The sequence below is a fragment of the Myotis nattereri genome (genome assembly GCF_964212035.1).
Source record: "Myotis nattereri genome assembly, chromosome: 8".
In the NCBI taxonomy this organism is placed as follows: domain Eukaryota; kingdom Metazoa; phylum Chordata; class Mammalia; order Chiroptera; family Vespertilionidae; genus Myotis; species Myotis nattereri.
In genome coordinates this window covers 44,456,547-44,473,442 of record NC_138083.1, presented here as the reverse complement: position 1 = coordinate 44,473,442, position 16,896 = coordinate 44,456,547, and the positions used below count along the sequence as shown (strand labels likewise).

Sequence of the window (16,896 nt, the reverse complement as noted above, 5' to 3'; positions counted from 1 at the left end):
GTTCATTGGTTGATCTCTTCCACAAATCTGTGATTTTAGATCAATTCTTCTTCAGCCCCGAGAGCCCATGTAGAATGAAGGACTATTCTTTAGGGAACTCACTCCTAGTCTGCTTTTTCCTGCCTCCCCAATACCTGTAAGCAGGGTTGGAATTCTAATTTGATTTTCCTTTTGTTGTATATTCATTCTGTTTTGTTATATACTGCTAGCATCTGTGCTTCATTGAATTCCAGCTAGGACATGAAAGTTGCTCTGTGAGTTGTTTATATTCAACACGCATAAGAAATGAACTTCCCCAGACAGTAAGAAGCAGCATTGCACAGTGCTAATACTTTCATTAAGGGGGTCTAAATCAAACTCCAGTGAAATGTGTTTTGATCCTGCCAAGGATGTGTGGTCATATTTTATCTACCTTTTTTTAAGCCCTAGGCAAAGATTCAGGAATTGTTTATTGCAAGTTTACAACATGACCCTTGGCTAAATAGACCTTTACATGCTAAGGGAAGGGATTGGGACCATAAACCGGTCCGAAGTTTAACTCTTATAATGTATATATTGCATTTTAGTAACAACATTCTAAAGTGAAATATGCAGCTTTTTCTTTTTTTAAAATGCCCTATGGGCACAGCAATAACTATCTTTTCATGTATTTTTGACCTTAACACTAAAAATTCCCCCTGGGAGCTGTCAAAATAATGTAAGGCTCCTCTTAAGATACAAAGGACACATTACCCTCTTCTGTCTATACTTTCCCTCCCTATGGCACCCTTATACTCTTCCCCATGTTTAGAATTGTTAAAGTTACTGCTTTATAGAAGTCCTTAACTACAATCTTTTTTTCTTTCCTCCTACTCATTTACAGTCTTTCACTTTTTACTTTTATGATATGATTTTCTGAATGCCTGGTTCCCCTTAGGACTTCTGGGGAGAAAAAAAAAGTATCAGGTTGCTAGTAGAAATGCATTTTTTCTCTTTCTCATAAAGAGATGACTTTGAGCATGCACCATTGACTTTACCTCTGCAGCTATAAGTTTCTTTACTCAAGTTCCTTGTTATTTAGGGCCTCAATTTTCTCATATGTAAAATGGGAATAACAATACTTCCATATGTTTCACAAGTTCACAGGAATATCTAGAGACTCAGATATGGAAGTATTTTAAAAGGGAGAAAGTCTGGCACAAGTTCAAGATAATAAGGATATACTCATTATTCTGCCCAATTCAGAAGTATTAAAGGGGCTTCTTCACAGATGAAACAAATTCTGCATTGAAAACTCTCAGTTAAGCTGAAAACAAAACAAAACGAAACCAAGCTTCCATTGATTTGTCCTTTTTTGCCACATTGCTCCTTGCCCACCCAGTTCTCTGTGCTGTCCTTCCTATTAGAGCAGCGGTTCTCAACCTGTGGGTCGCGACCCCTGTGGGGGTCGAACGACCCTTTCACAGGGGTCGCCTAAGACCATTGGAAAACACATATATAATTACATATTGTTTTTGTGATTAATCACTATGCTTTGATTATGTTCAATTTGTAACAATGAAATTGGGGGTCACCACACATGAGGAGCTGTATTAAAGGGTCGTGGCATTAGGAAGGTTGAAAACCACTGTATTAGAGCTTCCTCTCAGCACATGGCTTTTTTTGGAGGGGAGGGGGAAGAAGGGGGTAACATCCTATGCTCTGCACCCTTTTCCCTTATTAAACCAGTATCCATTCATTCTGGCCTTTTTCTCTGCTTAGTACAGGGTGGTTCAGTCGAAAGAAATCAGACTACATGTCAGGGGACATGCCTACAACTAGAAGCACATTTTTAGGTCTTATTTTCCAATTTTCTTATCTAGTAAGTGAATGGTGATAGATTGGATGAATTCTCTACGGGTTCTTTCTAGTTTCAAAATCAATGATTCTGGTTCTATATTGAGCCAGGTTAATGTGTCAATCCTCTCAATTCTTAGCGTTATAAAAGACCTTAATCCCTGGGAATAAATACAACCATAGGCTTTTTTGAAGGCTAATGAGAAGGTAATTATGTGTAGGCAGGCCTTTTGGTCTCTCCAATCATGCTCTGTACACTGTCTATACATAGCACCGCACTGCTCTTACCCTCTTTTTTTTGTTGTTGTTGTCTTAATCCCAAAGTTTATAACAATCTTCTCTGGTTATTACACTCACTGGAGAGTCCTTGATAGGAGAGTTGGGTCTGTCATAGTAGCAGTTATAAATTATTAGGGAATAAAACAAACACCCCTGCCCTAACCGGTTTGGCTCGGTGGATAGAGCATCGGCCTGCAGACTGAAGGGTCCCGGGTTCGATTCTGGTCAAGGGCCTATACCTGGGTTGCGGGCTCATCCCTAGTAGGGGGTGTGCAGGAGGCAGCTGATCGATGTTTCTCTCTCATCGATGTTTCTAACTCTCTATCCCTCTCCCTTCCTCTCTGTAAAAAATCAATAAAATATATTTAAAAACAAACAAACAAAACACCCCTGACTTGACTGTTGCATCAAATACCTGTTTTGGAGTCCACAGAAAAGTATGGTTGGCCCTGGAGAATGCTGTACACTACCCGGGCACTGTTGCCGTAGGTTGGGTCATCAGCATCGGTGGCTGTCACTTGGATAACAGAGGTCCCTGAGGAAGAGAGAGAGTGGAAACCTGTTCACATTGAATTGCTAAAGACTGGACACATTCCCGAATGGGCAATCTTAAAGCATTTGCTAATGTTATGTTTGTTTCCTTGGATGGGTCCTTATCTAGGTCAAGCTTCCGTAACTCCTATCTTGTACCTCTTTGGAAATTAGGGATGGCAATTATGTTTTAAATTCTTAATAACCAGTAAGGACAACACAGGTTTTTGGTTCTTCATTACTCTTTTAATTATACCAAAATGCTTCGCTTTTATGAACCAAACATTATCTATCCATCCATCCACTCATCCATCCATCTTTGATTTTGAAGAACTAGAACTGGATAACAACACTAGCCTTGTTATTTTATATTTTACTATGGCTGTTTTCAGTGTTTAGGTAGTGTCCTGCCTAAGGACTTGATTGTCACTTTTGGTTCAGTTTCATAGTTTGTGGGCTATTCTGCACAATCTTCTTTTCTGTATTTAGATAGAAGGACCTTCTATAGAGGAATCACTCTATGAGAATCAGTGAATTGCATCTTACCCACTGGTGACATTTCTGGTACATTGGCAATATAAGGTCCGTCCAGAAACTTGGGCTCATTGTCATTGATGTCTTGGATTTTGATGATGAACTCTGACTCCGGCTCCATTGGCCTGCCTGTCCGCCTGTCTAGGGCTTGAGCCCTTAAAGTATACTGAGCCCTTTCCTCTCGGTCAAGCCTCTGAATGGCATGAATGTCCCCAGTGGTGTCGTCGATGGTAAACACGATGCCTGCACCTTCTCCGGAGAGGATGTATTTGATGGATCCATCGCCCCTGTCCATGTCTGAATGAAGCTAGGAGGGAAAAGCACCCAAATCTCATTATGGATAATGAACAGGTGTCAGAAATAAATTTTCAATTTAGTCCTAACATATGATCTCAAATAGAAAGAATTTTCAAATAGAAAGAATTTTTTTCATTCAAATGTTTACAGTGTCTGCCTACAAAGAACTAATATTCACTGAACATGATTGTATCAAAGAGCAAATATAGGTTGATGAATAAGTAACGTTTTTCTACTTCGCATTTAGTATCCTAAACTTACTGCTGTTTTTTAAAGTTTCTTGCCCTGAGAAATATAGAAAATAGGAATGAACTCTGTAAAGTGTAGGTCCCCAACATGAGAATAGGAACAAGTTGAGTAAAGAGGAACCCAGACTTTCCACTAAAATTTTTTAAAGCCCAGCTGGTATTGCTCAGTTGTTGAGCATCAACCCATGAACCAAGAGGTTACCAGTTCAGTTCCCAGTCAGGGCACATCTCCGGGTTTTGTGCTTGATTTTGCTGCCTGGAGGAATTCAGCTGTGTCTTATCTAGGGAAGGGAAATAAGAGAACAAAATTGACTGGAAAAAATAGCTGGGGAGTGCAGGAAGAAGCCAATTGATGTTTCTCTTTCATCGATGTTTCTCTCTCTCTCTCTCCCTTCCTCTTTCAAATCCATGAAAACATATTTTAAAAAAATGGAGATGCCTAAGCATTTTAAAATAAGAAAGTGTTGATATAAATTAAGTTTTGGAGTTTCAGCAACTTTATGACAATTTTAAGTTTGCTGAAAAGTTGATGTAATGATTGATAAGTTGGCCATGCATGGTTACTGCACTGGAAATGCTATAGGACTTTGGGGGCTCTTGTAACACTTTGGTTGTGGTCTCCGTTGTGTAGTTTCACTCATGGGACTGTGCTCACTTACATTTCAGGTGTTAGAATGGACTGTAACTGTTGGTTATTTTTCTTGCATCAGTGCACCTCTCTTTTCGGGGGGATTAGTTCCTAGCCTCATAACTGGATCACTCAAATCTGTAAGTAGATGGTTGCATTTGGGACATGCTTTTATCTGCTCATCCAACTGTATTTCCTCCCAAATTACTTTGTGATAACTCTTGAAAGGAGTGCAGGGACACTATTTTCATATTAAGCCTAGAAATAAATTTCTGCATCTCTAATTTTAGACATTGTATACAGGTGGCAAGAACCCTGGAATTTTGTGCTATGTATAATTAACAGTCTCTCTCTAAGGGAGAGAGGGCAACAAAAATGAGTTACATTTAGTCAGCCACCACTCATTCTGTTGTTGTTGGGATCATTAGCACTTTGAATAGTTCAGTGATGAAGTTCATGAGATTTAATTTATCAGACAACCAGTGTTAGGCTTAGGCCAGAGAGGCAGACATATCTGGCCTGAACCCAGTGTCAGTTATAAACTGAGTACCCTTGACAAATTATTGTTTATAACTCTCAAATTTCTTGTATAAATGTAGAGAACAATATGAATATATACTTGAAAAGGTTGTTAGGGCTCATTAGAAATTAATGTATGTAAAGCACCTAGCACAGCGTTTCCCGTAATAATGCTATAAATGGCGCTGATTAGGATGATATACACACATAAAGAAAAGGGTGTTAGTATGTCCAGCTCTTCTCTGCTCCCTTCAAACCTTCAGGCATGTAGCAGAGATGGCAGAAACCTGTTGGCTTTTTAAAATGCGTAGTCCAGTGGTAAAGCTGCAGAAGGCTGCCTGAAGCACTGCTGGGACAGTGTTACTCTGAGGATTAAATGGCATAGACGCCAAGAAGACACCTGAAAATGTATGCACAACATCCTCAGACAAGGATGAATTTGGAGGTTGTGGCTGGTTTTGAGCTGATCTCAGGTTGACTCGCGGCCAAACCAGGCAGGCAGTGATTTTGCTGCCTAGAGGAATTCAGCTGTGTCTTATCTAGGGGAGGGAAATAAGAGAACAAAATTGACTGAAAAAATAGCTGGGGATTTTTTCAACTGAAAGAATTCTATTTAGAATATGAAGTGCTCACATTCCCTCATTCCATATACAGTATTATTATTTTTCGCAATCCAAATCTTCTATTCATTCAGTTTAAAAAGCAGAGGTGCCCAGTTCTTATTGTATAGAATGGAAAGCCATTTATTCAAACCTGGCCACAAAGAAATGAAAATCCATTCCATGTGGAACTCTGTTCTTAGGCAGCGGAATGGAATTGGGAGGAGGGCAAGGATCTCAGGATTTTTTTAAAATTAAAAAATATATATGTATGCATGTGATTACATATGTATGTAAATATACATATAAATATACATGTAGATATATAATATACATCATTTCAAGGTATGTGGCATAGGACTTTCACTTAGAATGAAGCAGGTTAATTCAAGGTTTGGCAGATTATTTAGGGGAAAAGAAAGAATAGAAGCTGATTGTTTTGAGATGTTGTATTTGTCATCTAAATGGTTGTGTTCAATAACCGTAACAAAGCTAAGCAAAGTTGTGATCATCATTGGCCAAGCTTAAGTTCTCTGCCCATGGAGAGAGCTTAATAAGTAACTGAAGGCTAAACATCGTTGCTGCTGTGGAGGATGTTCTGGCTCCTCAGAGCCATCTGGCTGGCTGATGCCAGTAGTCTGGGCTGAATCTCAGATCTGTTATCTTTGTTTTAATCTAATATGGATGAGCTGGAAGAATTTAAAGAACTCTCTAGACTCTGAGGTCCTTGAAATCAGGAACCATGTGGCTTTCATCTTAGCGTGGGTTCTCACATGTAGTAAATGCTCAGTAAAATTTTGTTGAAAAAATGGTGTGAGATGTACAATTACAGTTAAAGCTATTTGTGAAACCACTTCACCTGTGTTTAAAGGGCTATCAAGCATCTTTCAAGTAGTTTCTGAGTGTGTGTTTGCTGTTGCATCTGTAAGAGCAAGGGAACGAAGAGTGGAGGGAGGGATTGGAGCAAATCAGGGGGTAGCTCTTATGAATAGGAAGAGTACCAGCTATGAAAGGGGCCAGGATCTGCTTACAGAGAATTGGTTCCTGGGGAATATAATTGTTTCAGTTCAGGATCCAATCTGGAAACAAACATACACTAGTTATTTTAGCAAAGAATTTAACATGAAAGGCAAAAAGGGAACCCTGAGGTTTGGAAGGGATAATAACACCAGGACACAGCTGGGGGAGCATAGGGCAGAGGTTGGGACTCCTAGAATCTTGATGTTGGGAGGAGGCTGGGCCTCAGACCTCTGAGATGTAGTGCTGTCCACTGGGGCTGAGGATTCTGGAGCTTAGAGGGGGTGTGCCCAGCAGCCAACTTCTGCAGAACTGAGCTTTCTGAGAAGCGGATGTCGCCCACTGGTGCTGATATTTGTCAGGGGTAGTGATGAGGCTGGTGCTGTGAGTGTGGAAAGAACTCAGAAACTGGAATCAGTTGCTGGCTGGGTAAAAGTACAAAGTCCCTTCTCCCTGCTCCTGCCTCAGTGATTCTCCATTCAGGGCATTCTACTCTCAGAACCCACCAGGGAACTGGTTGGAAAAGGAGAAATGGTGGCTTGCAGAGTTCCAGCACCAGTGTCACAAAGTGGAGTATGGAAAGGTGCATATAGAGCAGAGAGACACCAGCCTAATGACCAGCATAGTAATGTGCATTCAGCATTAGGGTTTGCCAGCCATGGATACATATTTGGTTGGGAAAATTGCAAAGAGGCATTAACAGCTTTTCTAAGTCACTCAGCAAATTCGCACGCTAACAAAATGTTTTATATACATATACATATTAAATTCAGCCAACACCGACTGAGCACCACCTCTTTAGAGGAAGGTAGGAACTTCTAGAGTGGAGTTGGCAGCACACAGTTATGTATATCTTGGGAAAACATTTTCTTCCCCAAATCTCCTAGCCCGTGGTCGGCAAACGGCGGCTTGCGAGCCACATGCAGCTCTTTGGCCCCTTGAGTGTGGCTCTTCCACAAAATACCACGTGGGGGCGCACACGTACAGTGCGATTGAAACTTCGTGGCCCATGTGCAGAAGTCGGTATTTTGTGGAAGAGCCACACTCAAGGGGCCATAGAGCCGCATGTGGCTCGCGAGCTACGGTTTGCCGAGCCGCAGTTTGCCGACCACTGTCCTAGACAGAACGAGATGGGTAGATAGTCTACTTAACCTAATAATTCTTTAGTCTGTAAGATCTTCAGCCAAAGGAGTAGTGAATGATGGGAACACACTGATTATGAACAATCTTACTTGATTTAGGATCTTAAAAAACAAGGGTGAGTTTCAGTCCTTTTGCCATCTTTCATAGTGCCTCACATAGTCCAGGAGTGCAGTAAGTGCTTTCAATTTGTGGTTAGACAGCTTCCGTGTAGTTGTTAACCTCAGTACGATTTGGAACCATAGATTTTTGCACAAACAGGAGCTCTCTGCATCTCTCTCTTTGCATATGCCAGTATAACCTAGCTTTTCCACGACACTGCCTGTCCCTGGAAAGCCCAGTGTGGATTTTGTGAGGCCACACCAATTACAGCTGATAAGTGTTGCAATACTCCTTTCTGAAATAAGCAAATACTCAGGCAGCCTCTCTAAATAGACATCTTCCAGAGCACAAAGTGACAAGCTCATGCCCCTGGAGTGTAAAGGGATGAGAGGTAGATAAATTCTCTTTGAAAAGAAAGTAAGGGGGTAAAGTGCCTGGGTAAGTGAATAGATAATTGTCTTCTTCATGTGGGGGTAGTACACACAGAACAGCATGAAAACACTACCACTGGTTGCTGATGTGTTGGCTGGCCAATGACTTCAGGGTTTCATGGGGTGTCCTGTGTCCTGGGTTGGGGTAATTAGAAAAGGGTAAGCGGTAATCATGAGTACTAGACAGTGCTACACAGCCAAGTATTTCCAGCATCAGGAGACAGTCAGGCTTGGTTGGATTTCTGGCCCTACCCTAATACCATTGACTCTTCAGTGTATCTTTCAGGGCTGAGTCTAAAGTCAGAGCCATATGTATGCAGGGCAATATAAAGGAAAGCCAATTGCTTCAGTGTCAGATTTTGGTGTATATTTTATCTGGGCTTTTACTGTTACCTTTTGTGTAACTCTGAGCAATGAAAATGACCTCTGTAAGCCAAGTTTTCTGGGCTAATTACCTAAAAGTGATGAACTGTACTTACATCAAAGCATTGTTATGGTAATTAGATGATCTCTGTGTGAATGTGACTGACTGACACATAGTACTGTAGTAGCCCAGTGAAATGTTAGGTACCCTTGTCTTTCTGCAATGCTCTGCTGGGTTTTCAGTGTTGGGAAGGTGTAGGGAAGGCTTGGAGTGACATTTCAGTTTCTCCCCTTGGGAGAAGAGAAGAGGGCTCTAAATTGTCCATTCATACAAAGCAGTTACTGAATAGACATGTTTTTTTCTTAAAGTAATTTTACCAGTAGCCATGTATATCTAGTTGGAAGAAACATTTTACAGATATTGAGTAATTGGAAGTCTTTGGAATTCTGAGTAGATAGAAGGTGTGTTCATGCTGGAAATGGCTTTTAAACTGGGACTAAGGAATTTGAGTGTAATTGAACAGAGAGTAGGTGACTGCATGTCTTGTGCAGGGCAGTAGTATGGGCATACTTCTGGGTTAGGGACAAATGTGATATGTGTCAGGGCCAGTAAGGAGACCCAGCTCAGTTGGGATCAGGGCTAGATTTGAGAAATTGTAGGGAGAGCTGGTTAAGGGAGGAGTCATTTTCTGAAAGTCCTTAAACTATATGCTAAGAGTTCTCCAGTGCTTTCTTAATCAGAGGAGCAATGTGATGGAAAGGGTGCTTTAAGGAGATAAATGTTCTGAGTCCTGGGGCGAGGGATGGATGAGTCTCTCCACAGGGAGGCAGGCAGTGCCTACTTAGTGAATCTAATCATGAAGAACAGAAGGACCGCAGTAATGACAGAACTTGGAGAGGATGAGATGAATCTGAGAAAAACTGGCAAGGAATGTGGACAGGATGTGGTGACTGGCTGTGCATGAAGAAAGAAGACAAGGAAAGGGAGAAGTCAGGGAAAACTACTACCACTATTAGCACTATAACTGTTACTACCACCACCTGTTAACTACTGCAGGGTAACAATTAAGATTTTCCTCTGAACTAGGTACTGTGCTAACGGTTTTCCATGTGTCAGCTTATTTAATTCTTAGCTACATATATTTTTTTAGCATCTTCTATGTAATAGCTGCTACTTGGGATTTGAGGATAAAATGGGCGCAATATCCTTATCCTCACTGATTATATAGTCTAGTCTGGGACTTCAGACAATGTACATGTAAGTAAACAGATAAGTTGTAGGTTGTGATTAGAACTGTGAAAAAAAATAAATAAGGGTAGAGAGAAAGTCTAACAAAAGGGCCTACTTTAGAGAATGCTATAGAAAGACCCAGCACTACCCTAATCCCAAAACCAGATAAAGACAGTAAAAAGAAAGAGAATTACAGGCCAATATCCCTCATGAAAAAGATGCTAAAATCCTCAACAAAATTTAGCAAATCGGATCCAGTATTACATTAGATCATACACCGTGACCAAGTGGGATTTATTTTGGGGATGCAAACCTGGTGTAATATCTGCAAATCAATAAATGTGATATATCACATAACAAATTGAGAGACAAAATCACATGATCAAAAATCAATTGATGCAGAAAAAACACTTGACAAAATCCAACACCCTTTCCTGATAAAAACTCTCAGCAAAGTGGGACTAGAGGGATCATACCTCAAAAAGCCTTATATGGCAATGGGCAACAACTAAAACCATTTCCCCTAAGAACAGGAATAAGACAGAAATGCCCACTTTCACCACTCTTATTCGACATAGTACTAGAAGTGCTAGCCATAGCGATCAGACAAGAAGAAGAGATAAAAGGCATCCAAATGAGAAAAGAAGAAGTAAAACTGTCATATTCAAAGATGACATGATAATGATAATGTACATAGAAAACCCTAAAGCCTCCATCAAAAAACTACTAGACTTAATGATTTTAGCAATGTAATAGGATACAAAATTAATACCCAGAAATCTGTGGCTTTTTTATACACCAACTAGAGGCCCGGTGCACGAAATTCATGCACAGGTAGCGTCCCTAGGCCTGGCCAGTGATCAGTGCCAATTGGGGCCATCTGGCTTCCGGCTGGGGCCTTCCTTTGTTCCTGGTGGTCAGCGCACGTCATAGCGAGTGATCGAGCTCCCAGTCTCCTGGCCGAACTCTTGAGGGGACACTTTGCATATTAGTCTTTTATATATATATAGATTAATTACTGTATTACTTTCCATATAAACAATTGTAAGCCTGCTTTTGCCCCACCCTTTATTTGTCTGGAGGCTTATACTGTGTTTGCATGTTCTGTCTTCATTGCTGAGACAGACATAAAAGCCAACCAAGAGGTTAAATGAGCACTTTGCTAATAGGCAGCATGCTCAGTCCCTAGTATTTGGGCTCTGGAATCTACTCAGCTTGTTTAGGTGAAACATTAAAAAAATTTGTGTTCCTCCAGTAACTGAATTTACAAAACAGAGCGGACAATTACCACCTTAATTTGTAGAAATAAACAGGGTATAAAAAGGAAGTGGGGAAGGTTTCAACCAAAAATTCTACCTCAAAGATCATGGTGGCATTACTTCTTGACCAACAACCTTAACTTACTCAGCTTTCATATACTAAAAACTTGGGGGCGGGGGGGTAAAGGTTTAGGGGTTTGGAAAAGGACCAAGGAGGCCTTTAAAATCAAAGCAATTTTAGGATAAAAGACAGCAATTACTAAGATTCAGCCTCTGAGTTTTCAAAGGTTTGCCATAGGGCCAAATTACAACGGTAAGTTCTTTGGGTAAAATGCACATTTACCAAGTTGAACATTTATGACCACTGCCATTTGAAGTTTTGAACCTCCATTCATTTGAAACTTGCCTAATACTATATGACCTCTTGTATTTATCTTGTACTGTTTTTAACTCTTGGAATACTGAACTTTTTAATACTGTATGTCTTATTCCCTCCAACTAAGACTATAAGCCCTTGGAGAGAAATGCCTGTATTATGCCCCTCACCCCCATTCCTTACCAAGAGAGTCAACCTTGAACTGAACCTTGAACTCTCTCATTTTTTTCGAACGCCCTTGGGATATGCATTCTGAAAATGGACACAACATGTTTTTAGTGAAAATCTAATGTCAACACATTCTTTCTATGTCTTCACTTTAATGACAGAAGATTGTTTAGATTTAGAGAAGAAAAAAAGTGGATTTATTTTACAGTGTGTTAAAGTATTGGAAACGAAGCCACTGAGAGTTCTTTGGATTTTATGTGGTATCATGGTGCAAAGCCCAGGACTCCCTGTTATCCTCAAAGCTGAAAACAGATTCCAGGTAATAGAGCTCCCCTGACACCCACGCTCACCGCATAGGCACTTGAAGCTGACAGTTGTTTTGCATCAGGGTCCACATCACCAGGCTATAAACCAAATGCAAACTCAGGGCTTTTCAGTGGACAGGCCCACAATGAGAGGAGTGGAGCCTCACGCAGAGGAGCAACCCCAGAAAGCAGTCAGATGCCGCCTTTCCAGCATTTTGCCTCTGAAGATAACATGAAGTAACAGAAGCGCATTTGTACAAAGACTGAACTGTAAGCCCGAGAGACAGATGGGCACATATGGACTGGGGACATTCAGAGCAAGAGAGCGAGGACACAGACCATGCAGGGTGATGAGAGTCCACCTGCGGCCAGGGCATTGTGTGCTTGTGAGTATGTGGGCGTGTGAAATCTGCTTCAGAACCAGTGGCCGCACAGTCGGGCCTGGCATGGCTTCCAGGTTGAAGAGAAACAGGTGGCTTTGTTCCCGGAATGTGAATGAGGGAGCAGAGCCTGAACTTAGAGAAGACAATGTTCCCTGGTGGGAACTTGTAGTCTATGCTAAGGCTTGGAAAGAGCATGAAACTCACTATCCAGCTTCCTGGCCCAAGCTTCGGACTGAGCCAGAAGCCCGCAGTGGGGACAGCCTTGATGGCCAGCAAACAGCACCCTCAGGAAGCCGTGGTTTGGGCCCTGCTGCGTCCCCCAGCTAGACCAGCGGCTTCTGCGCAGCCAGCACTACATTCCCTTTAAAAATAACACCCATGTACAGTACACCGGTAAACAACTGCAGGCGGCTTTGCCTGAGCCGGCCACAGCCGCAGGTGCCTGGGATTGCAGGCGGCTTCGCCCGGCCAGGCCTTGTCAGAAAGGACGTCTGGAAGGTCGTCAGGAAGACCTCCGGTGAAGTCTAATTAGCATATTACCCTTTTATTAGTATAGATAATGAACTCACAGGAAGAGAAACAAAAATAATCCCATTTACCATTACACCAAAAAAATTAAGATACCTAGGAATATACTTAACTAAGGAGTTAAAAGACCTATACTTGGAAAACTACAGGACATTAAAAAAAGAGATAGAGGAAGACATAAACAAATGGAAGAATATACCGTGTTCATGGATAGGTGGAATCAACATAATTAAATGTCCATACTATCCAAAGTGATCTATTGATTCAATGCAACCCCCATTAAGATACCAACGGCATATTTCACAGACTTAGACAAACTCTCCAAAAATTCATCCTATCTAATAAAGAGGGAATATGCTAATTGACCCTCACACCGTCGCAAAGATGGTGGTACCCACAGCCACAAGATGGCGGCGCCCAGTCCCCTCAGCCCTGCTGTGTTGGCAGGCATGTGGCAAAGCCGGGCCCACCTGCCTCCGGAGTCCCCCAGTCCCTTCAAGCCCCCCAGCTGCCCAAGGCTGGCCCGAGGCTCAGGAAACCAGGGCTGGATGAGGCTTGCACTGCCAGCAGTGGCAGCAGCAGAGATGTGATGGGAGCATCACCTTCCCCTGATGGCTGGGTCACCTCCCACCCCTGAGGGTTCCTGGAATGTGAGAGGGGGCAGGCCGGGCTGAGGGACCCTCCCCCCCCTCCAGTGCATGAATTTTCATGCACCGGGCCTCTAGTATTGAATAAAAAAGGACCCCGAATAGCCACAGCAATCTTGAGAAAGAAGAACGAAGTTGGAGAAATTATAATGCCAGATATCAAACTATATTACAAAACCACTATTCTCAAAATGTGCCTGGTACTGGCACAAGAACAGACATATAGACAGATGGGACAGAACAGAGAACCCAGAAATCGACCCAAGCCATTATGCTCAATTAATATTTGACAAAAGAGGCAAGAGCATACAATGGAGTCAAATAGTCTTTTCAGTAAATGGTGTTGGGAAAATTGGACAGATACATGCAAAATAATGAAGCTAGACCACCAGCTTACACCATACACAAAAATAAACTCAAAATGAATAAAGGACTTAAATGTATGATGGGAAACTATAAAAATCTTAGAATCCATAGGCAGCAAAATATCAGACATATGTCTTAGCAATATCTTTACCAATACAGCTCCTAGGATAATGGAAACTAAGGAGAAAACAAACAAATGGGACTACATCAAAATAAAAAGCTACTGCACAGCAAAAGATACCATCAACAACACAAGAGAGCTCACTGCATGGGAGAACACATTTGCCAGTGTTTTATCCGATAAGAGTTTAATCTCCAAAATTTGTAGGGAACTCATACAATTTAACAAAAGGAAGATAATCCAATCAAAAAATGGGCAGTGGACCTAAATAGACACTTTTTGAAAGAGAATATACAGTAGGCCAAGAGACATATGAAAACATGCTCAAAGTCACTAGTCATCCAAGAGATATAAATCAAAATGATAATGAGGTACTATCTCACACCGGTCAGATGGCTGCCATCAACAAATCAACAAACAACAAGTGCTGGCAAGGATGTGAGGAAAAAGGAACCCTCTTGCACTGCTGGTGGGAATACAGACTGGTGCAGCCACTGTGGAAGACAGTATGGAGTTTCCTCAAAAAATTAAAAATGGAACTCCTATTTGACCCAGTAATCCCACTTCTAGGGATATAACCCAAGAAATCAGAAACACCAATCAGAAAGGATATATGTACCCCTATATTCCTAGCAGCACAATTTACAATAGCTAAGATTTTGGAAACAGCCTACGTGCCCATCAGCAGATGAGTGGATTAGAAAATGGTGGTATACCTACACAATGGAATACTATGCTACTTTACAAAAGAAAGAATTCTTTCAATTTGTAACGGCATGGATGGGCCTGGAGACCATTATGCTAAGTGAAATAAGCCAGTTGGAGAAAAATAAATATCACGTGATCTCACTCATTTGTGGAATATAAAGAACAACATAAACTGATGAACAAAAATAGATCCAGAGACAGAGAAGCATTGAGTTGACCACCAAACCTCAGAGGGAAGGCAGAGAGGGGTAAGAGATCAACCAAAGAACTTATATGCATTTATATAAGCATAAACAATAGACACAGACAATAGGGGGTGAGGTCATGTACTAGAGGTGGAAGTGGCCGGGGAGAGTCCAATGTGGGAAAAAGGAGACATACTTAATATTTTAAACAATATTGAATTTAAAAAAAAATCACAAGGTGGTGAATCCTCCCAGGGAATGAGTTTGGGTAGCAAAGAGGCCCAGGGCAGAGCTTATAAGACCTCCAGTAATTGGGGTCAGGGAGAGGACCAGCAAAGAGGCTGAGAGGATTGTGAAGGTTGTGAAGCCAAAAAGGATCATGAGTCAAGGAGGAGGAGCTGACCAGCAGTGTCATTCAATAAAATGAAACCATTGGCTTTGGTAGTGGGGAGGTCCTTAGGAGCACGGGGAAACAGCTTTAGTGCAGTGGTGGGGTTAGAAGTCAGGTAATTGGTTTAAGAAGTGAGTGGGAGAGCCCAGCCAGTGTTGCTCAGTGGTTGAGCATCAACCCATGAACCTGGTGGTCATGGTTTGATTCCAGGTCAGGGCATATACCCGGGTTGTGGGCTCAATCCCCAGTGGGAGGGGGGCATGCAGGAGGGATCTAATTAATGATTCCTCTCATCATTGATGTTTCTATCTTCCTCTTTCCCTTCCTCTCTGAAATCAATAAAAATATGTATTTTTTAAAAAGTGGGTGGGAGGAAAGCGTTTATATAGACAGCTCTTGAAAAGTTGTAGTTCTCTTATTAGCCCCATTAGACATTTGAAGAAACAAATGCTAATGGGGCTTAGTGAACCTGTGCAAAGTCACTCTGGAAGCCTTTGTCAGAGCAGGTCTGGAACCCACATGTGTCTCTGAAACCCATATTCTTAGCGTTTGTGCTAAACAAGTGTTTAAGTTATTATTTAAATGAATTATTTATTTTTTAATTAGTTCCTTGTTTCCCATTTTCTCTAAACTTGGTTGCTTTCATAACACGGTCTCTGATTAACAACCAAATAATGTAAACATAGGAGAAAGCTTGGATTAAAAATAAAATGATAGATATATCAAGGGAATTTGAGTATAAAGTTTGTGAATATATTCATTGATTGTCTCCAGCTATCCTTTAGGATAGAGCACATGCTAAGATTTTCTGAAATGAAGAATGTTGTATTCTCTTCCCTCCCCCTTAAATTTGGGCCTTAGGCTATACCTGTGGAAATGCTTTGAAGAAAAAAGCAAAGCAAAGCAAAGCAAAAAAAAAAAAAATGCTTCCCCCTTTGCATTCCCTAGTTTCTTTCTTCCCTATCCTGTCATTCCCAAGACTGTTGCTTCTGCTTTTGGGACTTGAATGGCTCTTGCAGGGGCCCAGGCTTTCCCTCCAAATCCGACTCACACCTCCCCTCTCCACTCAGAACAGTTGCATGAACAAGGAGACAAGGAGAGAAATCTTTTCCTTTCTGACTGGTTATCTGACAAAGTAAAAATTAAATTCAGCTAACTGTCAAGTAACATACCACTCATTAAAATTGTTCCTAGGCTTCAGACACAGGCTAGGTGAGCTTTCATATTCAATTCACACTCAATTTCAGCATTCAATATCCTGATCATTTATCTTTCTCTTTGGCAGTTCTTACCTTCCCGACATACAAAGGGTCAGTTCCAGTGTACTCTTCCAGAACAAAAAACTGGTTCCAAACCCAGCTCCTCTTTGTCCTTGAGTGTAACTGTGGCTTGTCTGACAGGAGCGCTTTTAATTTGCCTGGTGGTGTTGGTGTGCTCGAGAGAACGGTGGTCGTAAGGTCCATCAATCCCCAGAAGTACAAGGACAAGCCAAGTCCAAGCCAGCTCTTTGCATTGCTCATTCTACCAGAAGTCCACGTGGGAATGCCAAGTTTTCAGAAAGTAAAGTACAGGATGGTAAGCCACTGGAACTTGAGTATTTTGCAAGTAAAAAAAAAAAATAATAACACAGTTTATTGGATACTTACGCTTCCTAAATGAGATCCCAGTTCAAGTCAATCTGCTTGAAGTTGACTTCCTGTCAAGTTAAGGAAAACACATTGTAAT

At 41.4% G+C, this 16,896-nt stretch overlaps 1 protein-coding gene across 2 annotated transcripts in view; it reads right to left on the bottom strand.

The window, feature by feature from the left end:
* Positions 1–16,896, bottom strand: part of CDH20 (cadherin 20) — a 73,215-nt gene that overhangs the window by 40,506 nt on the left and 15,813 nt on the right. For both annotated transcript variants that reach the window (XM_081096650.1, XM_081096651.1), the window contains exons 2-5: positions 16,818–16,867; positions 16,464–16,692; positions 3,172–3,466; positions 2,510–2,629 (exon numbers count right to left, since the gene is read on the bottom strand). In XM_081096650.1, the coding sequence (XP_080952776.1) occupies positions 2,510–2,629; positions 3,172–3,466; positions 16,464–16,691 (643 nt within the window). In that variant the 5' untranslated portion in view covers position 16,692; positions 16,818–16,867. The remainder of the gene's footprint in view (positions 1–2,509; positions 2,630–3,171; positions 3,467–16,463; positions 16,693–16,817; positions 16,868–16,896) is intronic.